Here is a 20,483-nt window from a genome sequence, read left to right as displayed (position 1 = left end):
TTTGGGACATGATTTAGTGGTGGACATGGCAGTGCTAGGTTAAGGGTTGGACTTGACGATCTTAAAGGTCTTTTTCCAACCTAAATGATTCTATGATTTTCCTTCTGATACATCTGCTATTCATTAGATCACTCTATCTTATAGAAATATATCTTTAGCCTTAAGATTCTCAATTTAAATAGTAACTACTTTTAAGACTGTGACTATAAACCAAAACAATTTCAAGAAATTATTTCATAGCATGTGAAAAACTAGGACTTAGATTTCAAAGGAAAGAGGCAGCACAGGTTTCAGTTTCATTTGACTGTAAAACATGGTGGTGGAGGGTGAAGAACAGCATCTTAGAAGCTACCCAGATCACCAAAAGGATCTAGTCTGTTCAGAAGCTATGATGCTCATGAAATAAAACCGCAATTTCAATTTTTCTTTTCCTATCTTAAATTTTATCAAGTATATAAGACACTCATTCATTTCAATGCTTAATTATCTGGGGAAAATAAAGACTGATTTTCTCTACTTACACTACATTTAGTGGTCAGGTATGGCTGCATGGTCATGGCATGTTTGACCATTAGCTGGGGCCTGATTTTGCTGAATAAGAACAAAGTGGTTATGCAAGCAACCAAGCGACCAGAATTCACACCTTTGTTGTCAGAATCTGCAAAAGGTTAGAAAATACAAAAAACATATTAAGTCCAAGTAATGTTTGAACAATGAAAAAGATATAGCTTAAACATCTTGAATATCTATTTCATTAAATTTCTTTCAAGATCAATACAGAATATTCTCATTAGATTAGAGACGAGAACATTATGTGTTAACGTTTGGATGTGATCACAAAAAAAACGAAGCAAAGATGGTTCAAAGACATGGCTGGGTTTTAACCTACTGACTGTACACAGAACACTGGACTAGCCAATGATTCTTATCACAACTGTAGAACACACTAATGCTAATAAAACTTGACACGTTTCTTTCGGTTTTGGTGATCTAAAAGTTTGAACAAGCCATTTTAAAAGCAGTTCTGTTATTATGATTAGCTAGCGAAAATTAGGGAGACTATATTATTATACAATGCTCAAAAATTCATATTGAACTTCAAAGCAATAATTCGCTACCATCAGTTTTGTAACAGGAATTCTGTAATGGCAACTTTTTGCAATAGTAATTTGAACAACCGTTACAGTATCATCTGAAATTCAGAGGACTTTAGCTACCGGGTGGTAAATAATATTACCTGATAAAGATTCCTCATATTTAAGAATGTGCTCAACCAAATTGTCAACAAGTTGAGTACAGGCTTTCTTCACAGGTTTATATGAGGCATCCTCTTCTGACTTCAACAGCTGTAGCAGATGAAACAGATAATGATTTAGTATTAAGCGTGCGTTCATTTACATTGGATACATGCTGGTTTAATAACAATTACAACAGATACACAAGGATTTTACACTACAAAAGTATTTATTTAACTTCTACATAAAAGTTACGTAGTGAAGAAAAAATTAAGGGAAATAAAAAATCAAAATGCAAGAGAAGCAAAGAAAAATTAACTGGAATAAAGAAAACAGAAGAGGAAAGATCTACTCATTTCTGCATTGGGATGAAAGCTAACTTTGTGCTTAATGAATTAATGCAGAGAACAATAATGTAGTCATAATTGCCAGCAGTAACTACTAGGAGTTAGAAGGCTTTTAAAACAGGGAAAAACAAAAGAGCAAATTCAAAAGGAATGTTGGTTTTGACACTAAGCAAAAATACCAAACGAAGACGAAACATAGTTTTATGAACATTTTAATCAGTTAGCCTCCTCCCATATGATTTCAGGTACTGAGATTGTGTCCATGAAGATCCTTCACTGTCTAAGAAGGACTGAGATCACACTATAGCCTTTTCCTCAGTGCAGGCATTAAGAGGCTCTGGTTTACTCGGCTAACTATTTTCATGGCACTCCAGGATAAAGTAAAATCAAAAGTGTTTTTTCGCTTGAAAATGAACCAATGCATAAAAGATGTAGAGGAGAATGGTAACAGAGCTTAAGAGATATAAACAAAGCAAGCTCAATTCTTAGAAAAATACGAGTAAAATATAATGTAGAAACAACCTGAATTCAAAAGATTCACTGCTTCTATACACTGTGTAACAAATACACTGTATGTGAAAATTCACTTATCTACCATTTAAAAAAAACCCCCACATTACACTAGTTGCTTCATTTCAGAATTAGGTAGCTTAGCTGTGGACTTCACGTTATGCCACTCATTACTGAAGAGACTATGAAATTAAAAACAAACAAACAAAGAAAACCCCTCCCAAAACCAAGAAGTGATTGTACTTTTAAAACAGAAGATATGGAAAGACAGAAACTAATGCCAGAGACAGAGAAAATCGCACCAATGAAGATAAAAAAAACCAAGATATTTAAAGGATATTTAAAGGTAAGGTCAGATATTTAAGGGCATGAATTGAATTTGTCTACTGTAAAGGACTGGTCTTACAGTCCCCCTTCTCTGTGTTTTAGCACCAAAGGAAATGTTAAATTTCTAACAATGACTGTACCATACATTCAAAATTCATTACTTACATTTTGAAGAAGCTGTTCAAACCAATCATACCCTGTATCTCTACAAGCCGCAACCTAGAAGTATTTTTGAGAATAAACTGGTTAATAAAAAAAAATGTATCTGAGGCAAAATTACTTCAATACAGATGTAATCTTAAAAGACCAGTAAACATGCATAGAGACGCTTTCATATGTATTCAGTACAATGATTTGATATCTTTGCAGATCAGAAACTGTTTTCTGCGTTTGAAAAATAGTTCTCACCATTTAAGTGACTCCAGATTTCATATTCCATTCAACACAAAGCCTACACATTTTACTGGGGATTGCTGGCTCTGATGTAAACCAAGCTTTGGTTTTGTAGAACATTTTGAACAGATCAAAGTAGAAATACAAGCCTGACATATCTCTCTGATACCGGGTGATCAGGCCCAGTCAACATGGGTTTATGAAAGGCAGGTCTTGCCAATCAAACCTGATCACCTTCTATGACAGGGTGACCCGCCTGGTTGACGAGGGAAGGGCTGTGGATGTAGTTTTCCTAGACCTCAGTAAAGCCTTTGATACAGTTTCTCATAGTGTTCTGGTTGAGAAACTGGTAACTGCTGGCCTGGATAGGCACACCCTCCTTTGGGTTAAAAACTGGCTGGATGGCCGGGCCCAAAGAGTGGTGGTAAATGGGGCCAAATCCGGCTGGAGGCCGGTCACCAGTGGGGTTCCCCAGGGCTCAGTGCTGGGTCCGGTTCTGTTTAACATCTTTATCAATGACCTGGATGAGGGGATTGAATGTACCCTCAGTAAGTTTGTGGACGACACCAAGCTGGGAGGCTGTGTTGATCTGCTAGAGGGAAGGGAGGCTCTTCAGAGGGATTTGAACAGACTGGATCGTTGGGCTGAGGCCAATGGCATGAGCTTTAATAAGGCCAAGTGCAGAGTCCTTCACTTGAGGTACAAAAACCCCAAGCATCGCTATAGGCTCGGGGAAGAGAGGCTGGAGAGCTGCCTGGCGGAGAAGGACCTGGGGGTGTTGGTTGACTACCGGCTTGATATGAGCCAGCAGTGTGCCCAGGTGGCCAAAAAGGCCAATGGGATACTGGCGTGTATCAAGAATAGTGTGACCAGCAGGAGCAGGGAAGTGATCCTGCCCCTGTACTCGGCACTGGTGAGGCCGCACCTGGAATATTGTGTCCAGTTTTGGGCCCTTCGCTTTAAGAGAGATATTGAGCTCCTGGAGTGAGTCCAAAGAAGGGCGACTAAACTGGTCAAGGGGCTGGAAAATAAAACTTATGAGGAGAGGCTGAGGGAGTTGGGGCTGTTTAGCCTGGAGAAGAGGAGGCTGAGGGGAGACCTGATTACGGCCTACAAATACTTGAGAAGGGATGGTGGGGAGGTAGGGGAAGGGCTCTTTACATTAGTGTTGGGTGACAGAACAAGAGGAAATGGGTATAAGCTTAGTCAGGGGAGATTCAGGTTGGATGTTAGGAAGTATTTCTTCTCTGAAAGGATTGTCAGCCACTGGAATAGGCTGCCCAGGGAGGTGGTTGAGTCCCCATCCCTGGACGTGTTTAAGAATAGGGTGGATGATCTACTTAGCGATATGGTTTAATGGGGATTAGGGATGGTTGGACTCGATGATCTCTAAGGTCTTTTCCAACCTAGAAATCTATGAATGAATCTTTGTTGGAGACATGGACAGTGGGATTGAGTGCACCCTCAGCAAGTTTGCAGATGACACCAAGTTGTGTGGTGTTGTGGACACGCTGGAGGGAAGGGATGCCATCCAGAGGGACCTTGACATGTTGGAGAGGTGGGCCTGTGAGAACCTCATGAAGTTCAACAAGGCCAAGTGCAAGGTCCTGCACATGGGTCGGGGCAATCCCATGCACAAATACAGGCTGGACGGAGAATGGATTGAGAGCAGCCCTGAGGAAAAGGACCTGGGAGTGCTGGTGCATGAGAAGCTCAACATGAGCTGGCAATGTGCACTGGCAGCCCAGAAACCCAACCGTATCCTGGGCTGTATCAAAACGAACGTGGCCAGCAGATCGAGGGAAGTGATTCTGCCCCTCTGCTCAGCTCTCGTGAGACCCCACCTGGAATACTGTGTTCAGCTCTGGAGTCCCCAACACAAGAAGGACATGGAGCTACTGGAACGAGTCCAGAGGAGGGCCACAAAGATGATCCGAGGGCTGGAGCACCTCTGCTATGAAGACAGGCTGAGAGTGTTGGGGCTGTTCAGCCTGGAGAAGAGAAGGCTCTGGGGTGACCTTATAGCAGCTTTCCAGTACCTAAAGGGGGCCTACAGGAAAGTTGGAGAGGGACTTTTTACAAGGGCATGTAGTGATAGGACAAGGGGCAATGGATTTAAGCTGAAAGAGGGCAGATTTAGGTTAGATATAAGAAAGAAATTCTTTACATTGAGGGTGGTGAGGTACTGGAACAGGTTGCCCAGAGAAGTTGTGGATGCCCCATCCCTGGAGGTGTTCAAGGCCAGGTTGGATGAGGCTTTGAGCAACCTGGTGTAGTGGAGGGTGTCCCTGGCCATGGCAGAGGGGTTGGAACTAGATGATCTTTGAGGTCCCTTCCAACCCTAACCATTCTATGATTCTATGATTCTATTAAAAAATCAACATGCATGTCTATATCTATATACATACACACTTTTACATAAACAAACCAAGCCTTCACTGGTATCGTATGTTAGGAACAGCTCACATTCTCCAAAGTAGAATAGGCAGAAGAACTGAGAGTTAAGCTGAAGTCAAACTGACTGAGTTCTCAGTCTGGAAAAACACATTTTGCAAAAGTACTGAAAAGCAGGATGAAGTTTAAACCCCTAATTGTAAGTAATGAAACAAGTATTTTTGATATTTACATCTTGGCATAACTGGTATTAAAACACCTTCACAGCACAGTGGTTTTACACAACACATTTTCACTATAAATTAAAGCATTTCCTTGAAAGAGATTTTGTATTTTGGAGATACATTATTTAATTTGCTGCTCCTAAAAAGCAGATGCAATTATGCAGATATTAGTTCACCCTGAGTGAGAATGTGACCTTGTGTTTGTTCAAACAGCTTATTAACCTTTTAAAATAAATGTTATCAATTGTTTGAGAAAAATTTTCTTTGAAGAGACAACTTCTTAGTTAGGCTCAACTATATGCTGCTACCAGCAATTCCTTGAAAATGTTAAATACAATATAAATTTGTTGTCTTTTAACTGTACAAGTATTTTACACAACCTGAATATAGTGTGGTCCCAGTTATCATTGCCAGCAGATTAGTGAGCATTTCAAGTTTCCTACAGCCTGTTCCATCAGATGAATAATTTTGGCATATATTCAATGCCAGGAGATATAAAAGAAAAACTAGCTGCCAATTAAATTACTGTATTCAAAAAAATTACAGACAATATTTCAAAGATACTAAAAACAAAATCAAATTTTGCACGCAACTTAACTCAAATTTGTTTAACATACCACATCAGTGATGTTTAGTATTTTCCTTGTCATTGCTTCTTTGTCATGGTGTGGAGTTGGAGTAAACCAGAGCTTCTGGAATGTCTCATTTACTAATTTCTGATGGCAAAAAAATATTAGAATAAATAAATAAACTTATCTTGGCACACAGGTATTATTTCTAACACATCCATACAATAGATCTATTGATGATGCGTGCCATTACATAAGGAATTATTCGACCTAAGTGAGACTGTTGTAGGAAATGTTATCTGAGACAGACCCAGATCTACTGTTACAGGACTTACACTGCCCTCTAAGCAAGCTTCAGCAAAATGATCAGTGGGAACTGATGCTATAGAAAATGGAGCTACCACCTTCCTGCGTTAATTTACATTCCTCGGGAGAATTACTCTGGGAAGCTGACAACTCAACACAACATTATGATTTCTACAGAACTAGCAGCAATGGTAGGTTACTTTAGGAGTTTGGGAAAGAGAGAGAAGCCAAGTCTCTCTACCCAAATAGAGGAAGTATGTTCCCTTCTAAAGTTTTTGGATGAAGGGAAAAACAGAATCGCATGAAAGCAAACAAAATTATTCCCAAATTACTTATAAGGCATGTGGTTGTAAGAAGCTCTCATCATTCATGGAAAAAAGTACATTGAAAATAATGCCTCATTTTTTCTGATGTTGTTAGAAAGTGAAGGGGATGGAGGAGAGAGATTAAGGTCATCCTCCTTTCCAAGCAGCACCTTGGATCCAGCTGTTCATCTACTTCTTGATTAACAGTCTTCTCAGAAAGCTACTGGGCATTAATATAGACTGCAGCTTTAAAGTTGCAGATTTCAAATCCTACTGAAACTGGGATACAAAATTATTACAGGTGTCTTCTTAATTACCCAACAATTTAAAAATTATTTTGTCAAATCAAACAAAACCATCATTGCCAGGTTTATGATTTAGTATATCATCTTAGTTTAGTGCCTTTCTGCACACACATTGCACAAAGGGAAATATATGATCACAGAAGTAATATTTTAGGGGGAATAACGTATTTATTGAATATTCAGAATTAATGCAAGATTAGCACAGATGAATATTTATAATTTTTATATGCAGAACTTAAAATTCTGGCATATATCAATGTCAGCTACTTAATTTTGACTTAAAGTTTATTTTATTTGCAGAAAGAAGTTTTGTATGCCAATTTTACTTGTTAGAAAAAAGAAGAAAAAAGAAAAAAAATGTAGAAAAAACTTTTTAAAATCTTTTTGATTGTCAGCAAGAACTTCAAGGAAAGAGAAAAGAGAAAAAACAAGTTAGCATTTTATAAAGCTAAGATATTTGATCTCAAAAATCGAAAGTGAATAAAAGTCATAAATATTACAAAGGAGCCATGCAGTACTTTTTGGGTGGTTTTTTTTTTTTGTGAAAATATAGAAACACTAAAATAAAGATAATTAAAACCCTGAAGGGTAGGTTTCTTGTCACCTTAATGCCTTCTTCATCATTGACTCTCCGAATCATTTTCACACACATCTCTGTGATTTTGGGAAATGTCGGTTGTTCAATGCAGATATCCCTAAGTATCTTTATGACTCTTTTTCTGACACTGATACCAGTATCCTGTGAAGAGAAAAGCATTACACTTTTGAAAGTAAATCAGAAACATGAATTACTTTATGTGTTACATGAATTAATATTTGAAGATTATTATTTGCAATCTGACTTGCAAAATTTATTTAGAAAACATAGCTAAAATATTCTGGAGTGCATTTATACAAAAGTTCAGCATAACTTGTACCACTTTATTCGCAACAGTTCTACAGGTTCTGTCTGAGTCTCCAGAATGCTGAAATGCTTCCTCCATTTATACCCTCCCGTCTAAGAGTTCATGATGTTGTAAATGTGTAATTCCACTTCTTAATTCAAGAGTTCACAAGCTAGACTCGATGATGTTTTAGCTACTTTGTTGGAACGCACAAGATTCTTTGTAGATCTGGACTGTAACACTTCAAGCCTTTGGATAAAGGTTATGGACAAGATACATGCAGCAATCTTTTCCATTTTCCTACTAAGGAGATGGATGAGGAGCTTCACTTCACTTATTCAAAACTTGTTGAATCTAAATGTCAGGATGAACTGCTTCATGCATGCTTGTATAGACATCAAGCTACTTACCTCCGAAACCCTTCACAAACATGTTTTATCATGTAACTACATGAAATGAGTAGTATTTGACATGGGTGCTAACACCTAGTGATATCTTACCGCTAAACTAACATTGTATCTTATCTGAACTCCCAGACAAAAAACACTTTTTGTATAAAAACTATAGTAAGAAGCCTTTTAAAACACTAAAAACAGCCTGGAAAAGAAAAGAAAATTTATCTTTTTTTTTTTCTTTTGGATTACAAATGGCATCTTTAGATCACTGTATTGTGGGTCTTTCTGCATCACCTACAACTGCACTCAATGAACCATATCTCAGACTTCAGACATTGGGCAAAATTCCTCATTCCACCAAATTTGTGTCTTAATAATGGCATCAAAAGGAACATAATCCTGGTTCTGATGCAATATTATTTTCTATATATGTTTACCTTTTGATCTAACAAAGCCTTGCCAGAGAAAAGTGATGCATTCTACAAGGTTGGTCTTAAAAGAATGATGCCTTCCATTAAAACAATAAAATATAATTTACTCTTGGGATCATCATTACATATTATTAAACATACGAACTCAGTTAAAAATAAATTTCCCAATGCTACGTTTTTTTTATCAAAAATATCGCAATTCACCATACCAATATTCTTTCAATCAGCATGTCATAATACTGCTCAGCAAGCTGAGGACGACAGAGCACAAATCGGCCAAGCAGCTCCACGGCTGCTTCTCGCACACTAGTGGAGTTATCCATTAGCCGTCCATGAACACCACGTTGCATATCCAGCTGAAAAGCCAAATGAATCACAGATTCAGAATAAGAAATGAAGATTTATTTTAAGCATGACAGAAGAACATATGTGCATGATGGATATTTCCTTTTTTACCCTGGCTAGAATACTGGGGTCTACGGCAACAACCTCAGACAAACACTTCATGGCTTTTGTTCGAACAGCAATTGCATTTTCACCAAGTACACGCAGAATCTAGTAAGAGAACAACAACAAAAAAAAGATTTAATTGCTTTGGGAAGGTAGCAAACAATGTTTAACAGGCAAAAATGCAGCAGAATAACATGCAAACAATTAAAATAAGAGTATCTGCCCACTGAAAATTGAATATACCTTCTCAGACAGTAAAAAGGTGCACGAAAGCACACCTTTCCATGGTACTGATAACTCGCGTATGGATATTTACTAGATTTGCTACATCTCTAAGACTGGTTCAAACAAGATTTCCAGAGGCTCTGTATGTTCACTTTAAGTCCCTTCATTTTAAATTCCACTTAGGTGATTAGGTTGTGGCTTCACCGTGATTGAAACATTGTAACATTGGTTACATGCTTGAAACATTTGTAAACACTGCAATGTTGCTGCATTTGGGCACTATAATTTCAAGAAGGACTCTGCATGCAGATCCATGTAAGTAAGGCCATCTACACCAGCACTGCAGTTCAAACGTGTCACCATGTTAGTGCTCTGCTCCCACAAAAAGCAAAGAAATGACACTCCTGGTCAAACAACAGCTTCCAAAGGGACAGTCAGATGCACTGCAGGCAACTGAGCAAGCTGGCTTGTATTTTCGAACCAAATAAAGCTCAATTTCATGAGTTAATATTACCAAATGAGCACACATCTTAACAGAAACTCTGAAAATGATTTCGACATTTTGTAATTATGCTCTTATTGTGTACATCTACTTGTAATGACTTTGCCATATACACACAGGGACAAACAAAGCAATGTATGTACAACACGACACACGAAACACATGCAAGAAAAAGAAACGTAATCACTTATGTCATCAATACAGAATATGAAAGCCCATAGCGCTACCATGGCCTGTCAGACACCTGTGCTCAACAATGAACAGATGTGTCTCACTGCCACAAAAGTGTCTGGAATCAGAAACCAAGTGTGTCTCACTGTTCTAAGACTTCCAGCACAGTTTACCTGTGTCAAATAAATATCGAAGCTCTGGGCAAACGGCCTCATAGAGGCCAAGTAGCGAACAATCAAACATGCATCTTCGTAGTCCACAGTATCAGAATTCATCCTGCAACACATTCCATGTGTCAATTAGGACATGTTTACGAAAAACAATTTAAAACATCAAATGCATGGCTGATAAGGAAATCAGTGGTACTGAAACATACTTTAATGTACTGAACTGAGATGGAGCAGTTTTAATGATGCTGCGAAGAAACTTTTTGCGACTTTCTGCTCTATGCATGATTTGTCCTGTGGTCTCAACATCTTTTGCATGATGAGATCCTTCAGATGAATCCTCATCCTTCTGAGATTTAATTGCTTTCTCTGTCTCCATAGTTGTATCACGGAACCACTGAGCTATATAAAACTTCCGAGAAAACTGGACAAATAGAGCAGGAAACAGATAGAAAAAAGATACAGAAAAGGAAAATTAACATATTTATAATGAGATTAAGTGAATCTAAGGCATCAACAATATTTTGGAAAACACAATCAACAGTATATGTTAGGGTCACAATTTAACTGAAGCACTAATATGTATAACCAAAAATCATTTTGGTCAGTACATGATACTGAAATTAATTTTATATACACTTGACACCAAAAAGCTGAAATTTACCACTAATGATGCATCCGTTTCTGTGTTCTCATCCAGATAATCTAGCAAAGCCTTTTGCAGCTGCTGAATTTCATCTTCTCCTCCTGAAACCTGACAGAAGTAAAAAGATAATTATAAAACAGAATATGGCACAGTGGTAATTATCACCTGAAAATCTGCACATCCACATATAAAACATGCTGAAGCCAGTTTTGATGACTGCAGAACATTAACAATTTTTTAACTAATTATAAACTGAGACAAATTAGACTGTGGCTCTAAAGTCTAAAAAAGATTAAGAGAATAATAATATTGGTTTGAAAACAGGCTGATTGATTTTTTATAGGTTAAACCTATAAAAGTCACTGTTAGTGATCTCACCAGCACTAAATACCAAAATAGTGACTTCTGAGGTGAACAAGGGACAAAAGGCAAAAAATTAAAAATAGAAATATGAAGCAGATAACAGTAAAAAGGTATGGGAATCATCAAAGAAATAAAAATAACTTATCTCTTTGTAAAAGTATTTGGTGTAACTGTTTTCAGGGATAAAGCGTTCACATAGAGAAAGCGCAGCAAGTATGCTCAAACTAGGAAAGAACTTACAGAGGTTGTTCCCAAACACCTCTGAGCCCCAGCGCTGAAGAATCATGTTCTCTGAGACTCAACTAAGTTTCTATCAGCCAACAAGCTTGAGAACAAACACGTCACCTACTGCATAAAGCCCATCTACAGAATACGGTAATATTAGTTTTCCTGTGAAGCACTTTTAAGATGCACAAAAAATCATTACATACAAAATAATCATCTGAAAACTAGTGCTGGAGACTATGTATCAGATCTGCAATATCTAAACTGTATGAAAGTTAAAAACAGAATGTATTTTTCCCAAGAGGATATTTAATAAGACATATTTATATTTCCTATATGTATGTAAGGCACTAAGGCACATGTAGGACAGAGAGGTGATAGCAGACAGCCAGCATGGGTTCACCAAGGGTAAGTCCTGCCTGACTGACCTGGTGGCCTTCTATGATGGAGTGACTACATCAGTGGACAAGAGCTACAGATGTCATCTATCTGGACTTCTGTAAGGCCTCTGACACGGTCCCCCACAACATCCCTCTCTCTACACTGCAAAGATATGAATGTGATGTATGGACTGTTTGGTATATAAGGAATTGGCTGGATGGTCACATCCAGAGGGTAGTGGTCAATGGCTCAATGTCCGGATGGAGATCAGTGATGAGTGGTGATCCTCAGGGGTCTGTACTGGGACCAGTACTGTTTAATATCTTCATCAGTGACACAGCGGGATAAAGTGCACTCTCAGCAAATTTACAGAAAATGCCAAGCTTCGTGGTGCATTTGACACACCTAAGCGATGGGATTCCATCGAGACGGACCTGAGCAAGCTTAAGAAGTGGGCCCATGTGAACCACATGAAGATCAAGGACAAGTGCAATTTCCTGCACATGGGCTGGGGCAATGCCTTCAGTATCAATACAGGCTAGGGGATGAAGGGATTGAGGGCAGCTCTGACGAGAAGGACTTGGGGCCTGTGCTGGGTTTGTGTAAAGGGGTTCTGGTGGCAGGAGAGGGGATGAGAAGCTCAACATGAGCCAGCAATGTGCACTGGCAGCCCAGAAAGCCAACTGTATCCTGGGCTGCATCAAAAGAAGCGTGGCCAGTAGGTCGAGGGAGGTGATTCTGCCCCTCTACTCTGCTCTCATAAGACCCCACCTGGGGTACTGCATCCAGCTATGGAGTCCTCAGCACAGGAAAGATATGGGCCTGTTGGAGCGGGTCCAGAGGAGTGCTCTGGAAGGAGCACTGATCAGAAGGATGGAACACCTCTCCTACGAAGGAAAGGTGAGAGAGTTGGGGTTGTTCAGCCTGCAGAAGAGAAGGCTCTGGGGAGACCTTCCTGCAGCCTTTCAGTACCTCAGGGGGGTATAGAAGAAAGATGGGGACAGACTTTTAATAGGGCCTTTAGTGACAGGACAAGGGGTAATGGTTTTAAACTAAAAGAGGGTAGATTCAGACTAGATATACGGAAGACATTTTTTTGGGATGAGGGTGGTGAAACACTGGAACAGGTTGCCCAGAGAGGTGGTAGATGCCCCATTCCTGGAGAACGTTCCAAGTCAGTTTGTACAGGGCTATGAACAACCTCATCTAGTTGAAGATGTCCCTTCTTATTGCAAGGGGGTTAGATTAGATGACCTTTAAAAGGTCCCTTCCAACCCAAACCATTCTATGAGTCTATGTATATCCTGCTGTCTTAAATATTTCTAGCCTATGCAAATCAAACAACAATCTTGTATATGACCATAAGACAATTTCCTTCTCAGTCCGAATTTCTGACTGAGTAACTTCTCAGTTAGTCAGAAACAAACTTTCTTAACTTTTACAAAACAGTATAAAAACCAAACCTATAAACCACCCTTTTTTCATTAGTATTATACTGAAATGCGCAGGTCCTTGCAGTTGCTGATGTTACAGCAGACAAAAGGATTATTTTTTTCAAAATGAATGAGTTCATGAGTTCAAAACATGTCTATAATGTACATAATACTGATATGGGTTTATATATACATTTGGTACCCTAATAAATGTGCAGATTGTGATTCGAAGAAAGTGTTAAATTCTGTGGGTAACTGGCTGAATAGAAGGGTTTCTTGATGGACCTTAACTGCCCAACTATTTACAAACAAGTAAAAAACCCAAAACTGTGAAGCCCACAACAAATCTTATTCAATATTGATAATAAAAGTAATAAAAGAATAATTTTTGGCTTTAAATTCTTCAGCTAGAAAATATTTTTCACCTCCAGCAATACAACTCATAACTTAAAGCCATCGTTAACTTCTGTAGTAACAGCACAGATTGAGAATTTTGTAACAAATACAGCACATAATATAGCTTGCAAACATCAGCAAGTGGAGAAAGGTAGAACTACCAGTCCAGAACATCAGTGTATCAAGAGATAAACTCATTAAAAGCATGCACAAGTGTTCAAATCAACTAGATAACCTATGCCAGATTTGTACAAAATAATCTACTGTTCAAAAATGTCAGAACAGATTTTCTCTTAAATCTAATTGTACATGTCATGAGTCCAAACCACAGTAAAGACAGTTATTAGCATTCATCAATCATTGGGGAATATCCTGGTCATGTTATCAGAGCGTGGAAGGAAATATCCAACAGAGTCTAAGTATTCATTACGGCAGGAAACAAAAATCTGTAGAAGTATAAGTTCATTTCTGAATGGAAATAATAATTTAAGTTTCTGATGACAGCAGCTGAGTATGTCCATCAATAGATCTTTGTTTTTTCTTGCCATTTAAACAAAAAAGTGAAGCTTACCTGTCATATGCACATTTCCAAGTATTTGTTCTTCTGTTACAAAAAATTTATCACAACACACTGTCTACCCTGACTGATGGTACTGTTTAGTACACACCTTCCACACTGCATGGATAGTACTGTCTACTATCACTGATGGTAAGCTTCCTGAGTAACTGAAAAAATTATTTCAGCACTCAATTGCCCACAGCAATTTTATTTTCTGCAGACGTCAATGCCTAGTTACTGCTTGATCCTGTAAAAACTCCAAAACAAACAGAAAAACTCGGGTCGCTGCTCAGGTATTTGTCTTTTTAGAATATCTTTCAATATTATTATAACTTCTTGAGATAAGAAAACAAAACTGGATTCTTCTAAAGTATTTCTTGATTAAATCCTATGTAGAATTGTCAGAATCACTGCCAACAGAGGAGAATTATAACCCTTAGCACATAGAAGTATAAATTATATTAAGCCAAGGACATAAAGATTCATAGATTCGTAGATTTCTAGGTTGGAAAAGACCTTAGAGATCATCGAGTCCAACCATCCCTAATCCCCATTAAACCATATTCTCAAGTAGATCATCCACCCTATTCTTAAACACATCCAGGGATGGGGACTCAACCACCTCCCTGGGCAGCCTATTCCAGTGGCTGACAACCCTTTCAGAGAAGAAATACTTCCTAACATCCAACCTGAATCTCCCCTGACTAAGCTTATGTCCATTTTCTCTTGTTCTATCACCCATCACTAATGTAAAGAGTCCTTCCCCTACCTCCCCACCATCTTTTCTCAAGTATTTATAGGCCGTAATCAGGGCTCCCCTCAGCCTCCTCTTCTCCAGGCTAAACAGCCCCAACTCCCTCAGCCTCTCCTCATAAGTTTTATTTTCCAGCCCCTTGACCAGTTTAGTCGCCCTTCTTTGGACTCGCTCCAGGAGCTCAATATCTCTCTTAAAGCGAGGGGCCCAAAACTGGACACAATATTCCAGGTGCGGCCTCCCATTGGACTTTGTTAATCAGACTTCTAAACAGCCCAAAGTCAGCTCTCCCAAAGTCCAGCTTGGCCGTTTTAGTGTTCCCCCTTCTAACTTCCCCTAGAATTGAGAATTCTATTATCTCGTGGTCACTATGCCCCAGGCGTCCTCCAACCTTCACATCTCCCACAAGACCTTCTCTGTTCACAAACAGCAGGTCTAGGGGAGCACCTTCTCCAGTCGGTTCACTGACCAGTTGCGATAGGAAGTTGTCCTCCACACTCTGCAGAAACCACCTAGACTGTTTCCTGACTGCCATGTTATACTTCCAACAGACATCAGGCAGGTTAAAGTCACCCATAAGGACAAGGGCTAGTGAGCGCGAGACTTCCCCCAGTTGTTTAAAGAATAGCTCATCAGTTTCACTGTCCTGACAGGGTGGCCTGTAGCAGATTCCCACTACAATATCCGCCTTCATAGGCCCCCCTTTGATTTTCACCCACAGACATTCTACTAGGTCATCCCCAACATTTAACTCTAAACAGTTTAGACCTTCCCTTACATACAGGGCAACCCCACCACCCCTTCTACCTCTCCTATCCCTCCTGAAGAGTTTGTAGCCATCCATGGTAGCACTCCAGTTATACGAGTCATCCCACCATGTTTCAGTGATGGCAACTATGTCATAGTTTCCCCGGATAACAAGAGCTTCCAGTTCCTCTTGTTTATTGCCCATACTGCGTGCGTTCGTATAGAAGCACGTAAGTTGGGCTTTCGACCCCACTGCACCCCTAGGGGGGGAAGTTTTATTACCTGAGCTGTTATTTTTGGGATTCTCTTTCACCTCTGGGCAACTTGTGTGTTGCTCCTGACTACACATATCACCCCCTACTATCACTGAGGCAGCAGGCCGAAGGCACCTGCCTACACTCCCTTCATCAGACAATGGAGGGCCGTCCTCGATTGTTAATCCTCTAAGTCTGACAATACCCCCCACCCCCTTCACATCTAGTTTAAAGCCCTGTAGATTGGACACTATATGTCGCAGAATATTCTAACTGACAAAAGTTATGGGAAGTATCAGCCTCATAAATGAGTAGACGAATTTTGATTCTTTATTTGAATGTCTGTAAAGTGCAGAAGTTTTTCTTTCCACATAAAACTGTAACAGTCATTATAAAGTACATGTAATAGATCTGTAGTGTTTTCAGGTAACTGAAAGGGAAATGAACTTCATATGACACTCAACTTCGGATCATGCTAAGAACAGCTAGTAGTTCCAGACGAAACAGGTAGCATCCGTAAGAAACGTGCAAGTCCACATTTTTAAAAGAATACAAAAGATCTGAGTTTTTTTTCATCATACTATGTACTGTATAGAGCCTAAATGCATACAATGCTTTGATAATTGTAGCCATCCTTGCAGATTTGGAGCAGCATTAGCAGAAATGCAAATATGCACTCTCTAATGAAAGATATATGCAAGTCCAGTTTAAAAAAAAAAAAGTGTGACCAATACCAGCTACATCACATCAAAACTAACCTTACAAGTCTAACAGTTGAACTCTCTAAAGCCTGTATACGAGTGCTAGAACCTGTTACCACTTTGCGACAGCGAATGCACACACAAATGTATTTTTAAGGCCCCTCAAGATAGAATCCAACTGTTGCTCCATTATTTCCTCTGTATTGTCACAAGAAAACTGGCTTAACCACCGTAATTAACCACTTCATATTATCTCTACAGAGATGGTGCAAGGAAGACATGAGCTAACAAATGTGGTACTTAAAAACTGAATAGATTTGATTCAGAACTCTGAACAATGAAGACTGATTCTCCCCAGTGCCAGCTTTTCAAACATTTTTAAAATTCTGAAGTATTTGAATCTCAATCCAACTGGCACGGGGTCTCTCACACACCTGTTTGAGGATTCTGGCTATAGATCCTTGATCCATTTTGCTAGTGACTGCATCCTTCCTCAGTCTTGCAGCTACAGTTCCAAGATAGTCAAGTGATGCAACTCTTAACGCCATTTCTGTAGATTTGTTACTGAACTGGTGAACCTAAGAAAAACAGAACAAACTGTTAACAACACATTTATTTACGTAACTGAGATTCTTCTCACAAGAGATTGCTTGTCCTTTTTGGAAATTCCACTTAACTTCCATTTGCATGAAATCACATAATTTACTATTACATCACAGATACACTACTTTACACTAATGTTTTTTCCTTTATTGGGTCTCGGTCTGTCTCTTTCTCTCCCCCCTGCTCCCCCCAAATATGCCTGCTAAGAGTTTTTTACAATACGTATCTTCATAAAATAAACTGTACTACTAGATAGATATCCTTTGCAATAGCATAGATCTTAAGCACCATAATGCAACTTCATCATTATTCACACAAGAAAGCTACTTTTTATCAGGAACTGGCCCATAACATATTTTTCCAAGAAACAGATCAAATTACTGTATTAACTACATGGTAATACTGAAGAACAACTCTCAAAAAACACAACAACAAAAATATTCACATTCTGTAAAATATCATAAGTAAATGCTATTTTTGGTAAAAAAACCAAACCACTTAATAGTTTTCAGGTCCTGTGCTACAAGAACAGTTAAGAGAAGATATTTCACACTAATAATGACAACTATTAGTCTGACTTTACTCCAAATTAATATCTACATTTATTAGATGCTATGCAATGGCATTTTTTCATGTTAAAAATGAATAGTGGAAGAGGACGTCTGTGAGAAACTGTATACATATGATCTTTAATAAGTTCCATATCAATGATCCTCCAACTCAGATTTTATCACGTATGTATTACACAGTAATGATACACTTAAGAAAATCCTTAAATGCTGCATGTGTGTCAACAATCAGAAAGCACTTCTGTAGTAGTTTCAGCTGAAATAAACAAGTCTTCATTGCAATAAGAAATAAATTAATATAATGGTTAAAAACAAGAATCCCTTACCAATAGCCTTCCTAATAAGCTAAGTAGCAACTCTGCAGCTGGCCATTCTGGTTTATTGACTGTGGAAAGAAGATCTTGAATGAAGTTCTCAAACAGTGGCCTGTAATCTTCTTCCCCTTGTTTACTGCCACACCTGTTTAAAAGAAAATGCATTTTGTAAGCAGATTTAAGAGCTATTTAAACCTGTCTTCTGATGTAAACAGAAGTAATCTTGTGTTTAATTAGAAAAACAGTTTTATGCAATTCTAAAATAAATATCTGAAATACTAGCAGGAAATTTGTTTTATTCATTTATGGAGAAATAGTTTAAACAGTTATCACTCCAAGTTCCACTGCAGTTTCACTGCAAGTAAAGCAGCTAATCCACGATAGTAGAATCTTTTTCCTAAATTTTCTTTTGCTCTGAGTTAAAGTCTGCATTAATTTGGATGGACAAAGTGGGTAAAATTGTGAAGCTCAAGCTGGAGTGGGGTATTCAGGAGGTGGTCTGTCTATATTCCTTAAGCTTGATTTGATTTATCTCACAGTATTATGCTCCACAAAGGTTAAAATCAGAATGCAAAAAACTCAAAAGATAACATACCTGACAGTGTTTCACTTATATGTGGCATCCCTAACTTTAATGATACCAGAAGTATGCAGAGAGGCTGCTAGAAGTCTATTAAATAGCCTTTCAGCTTATGAGTGGAAATTAACACAATAAAAACCTCAGGAGTTACTCTTAGAAATCCTTCAGTTATTCAGGTATACTTTTTTTATTTTCCCTGTTGAGTTATTGACATTCTTAATGTTAGCTAAATGAAAGTAATTTTTAGGGTTTTTACATCTTTGTCATTCTGATGACTGAATATGGTTTCACTGCTTAAATATTTATTCGGCCTTCTCTTCCAGGCTTCAGATGAGTAACAGACCCCTAATAAAAAGATCCTACATGAACTATCAGATTCTTAAAGGTATAAAAAACTCTCTGCAGAATTTCTGTTCCATAAAAATTTTTGTCCAGACAGGCAGCTGTCTTAGGCATCTATAAAGTATATTGCTATGAATAACTTTATAAGTAGGTATTTAGCATTGTGAAGTGGTTAGGTTTGTCTTAAGGTATGACAGACTTTGTTTGGAGTTGCTTTCTTCAATACACAAAGAACGCTATAGTACTTACTTCTTAAGGAAAATAGAAAGGAAGTTTTGTGCTGTTCTCATGGCTGTTTCATAGGAGTTAGTAATAAGCACATCTTGGTCCACCTAAAAATAACAAGATATATTTGCCTATTATTTTAGCATATACAGAAATATGATTTCCAGATCATTTCTCATGTATCAAATAATTACTGCAGACATAAAATTACAGTGTCTGATTCCTAGAGTTCCACAATAAAATATTATACCTACAAACAGACAAAGTCATTCCTGCTCAAAAAAAAAACCCAGACCTATGGCTTTTTGAAAATCTTACTTTCTTGTTTGATTCCTCTTCTGAATTAGAATCTTTTTCTGCTGATGGTAAGTGTACCACGCACTGAATAAGCTGCAGAACTAGGGCCGTTACCATCTGAATATACATAGGCTCTCCATCAGTGTCACTGCTGTTTAACCTGTTAGGAAGAAAAGACAGCATTAACACTAAAACTAAACAAAAAAGACAAAACAAATCAAAAATTTTTGGTCCTAAATAACACCTTTCAAAATTTGTTACCACAGCTAGAAATCTGTGTTCTAAACTCTTATCTAGTTATTTCCTTCTCTCTTACGCAGTATAAGATTTTCTAACAAAACCATCAAATATTATTTTCAGGTACAAGAGACGAACTGAAACAGCCCACAGACGGGCTATCGGAGTATCTGTGAAGTCCGGCAGTCGAAAAATCTACAGGAATATTTAATAAATCAAACACCTACATGCTAAGGCACTTACTAATAGACTTATTATGTATAATACCATATTCATTTCTAACACCGTACCAAAAAAAAGGTACACCGCACTGTTGCCCTAGTAATTTACTACTTATATATTATTTAATGAATGTGAAATGTGCAGGACTTACAAGAGAAAACAGTGACCATGACCTGAGCTGACTTCTACAAGAGTTACACCTACGGTAACCTGAGATAGCATGACAGACACTGAACTTCAGCATGCTAGTGTTTTTAAGTTTGTCTTAAGTGTGTCTTTAAGTAGGTAAGACCGGTATGAATACACTCCACATTTCTCCCATGATACAACCTGAGAAATAATCCCTGACATCATTGCCCCCAAATTATCAGAATACTAATTGGCTACAAACCAGATTGTAATTATTATCTTTATGAAGTTATCTTTGACTACTTTTAGAAGGAAAAACTTTCCATAACAAATTTTGTGTAAGCTGTACCCTTTTCATGACTGTAG

The 20,483-nt window shown here is 38.2% G+C and overlaps 1 protein-coding gene across 6 annotated transcripts in view; it reads right to left on the bottom strand.

The window, feature by feature from the left end:
* NIPBL (NIPBL cohesin loading factor) overlaps positions 1-20,483 on the bottom strand; it is a 173,764-nt gene that overhangs the window by 15,802 nt on the left and 137,479 nt on the right. For all 6 annotated transcript variants that reach the window (XM_086629989.1, XM_086629990.1, XM_086629995.1 and 3 more), the window contains 14 exons: positions 19,551-19,689; positions 19,257-19,339; positions 18,098-18,230; positions 17,034-17,177; positions 10,805-10,894; positions 10,350-10,564; positions 10,147-10,249; positions 9,082-9,180; positions 8,835-8,981; positions 7,520-7,654; positions 6,048-6,146; positions 2,585-2,638; positions 1,238-1,346; positions 522-658 (listed from right to left, as the gene is read on the bottom strand). In XM_086629989.1, coding sequence (XP_086486115.1) covers positions 522-658; positions 1,238-1,346; positions 2,585-2,638; positions 6,048-6,146; positions 7,520-7,654; positions 8,835-8,981; positions 9,082-9,180; positions 10,147-10,249; positions 10,350-10,564; positions 10,805-10,894; positions 17,034-17,177; positions 18,098-18,230; positions 19,257-19,339; positions 19,551-19,689 — 1,687 coding nt within the window. The remainder of the gene's footprint in view (positions 1-521; positions 659-1,237; positions 1,347-2,584; positions 2,639-6,047; positions 6,147-7,519; positions 7,655-8,834; positions 8,982-9,081; positions 9,181-10,146; positions 10,250-10,349; positions 10,565-10,804; positions 10,895-17,033; positions 17,178-18,097; positions 18,231-19,256; positions 19,340-19,550; positions 19,690-20,483) is intronic.

This window comes from Tauraco erythrolophus, chromosome Z (assembly GCF_009769465.1).
Source record: "Tauraco erythrolophus isolate bTauEry1 chromosome Z, bTauEry1.pri, whole genome shotgun sequence".
In the NCBI taxonomy this organism is placed as follows: Eukaryota; Metazoa; Chordata; class Aves; order Musophagiformes; family Musophagidae; genus Tauraco; species Tauraco erythrolophus.
Note: the sequence above shows the minus strand (reverse complement) of the source record. Positions and strands in the feature narration are given on the sequence as shown.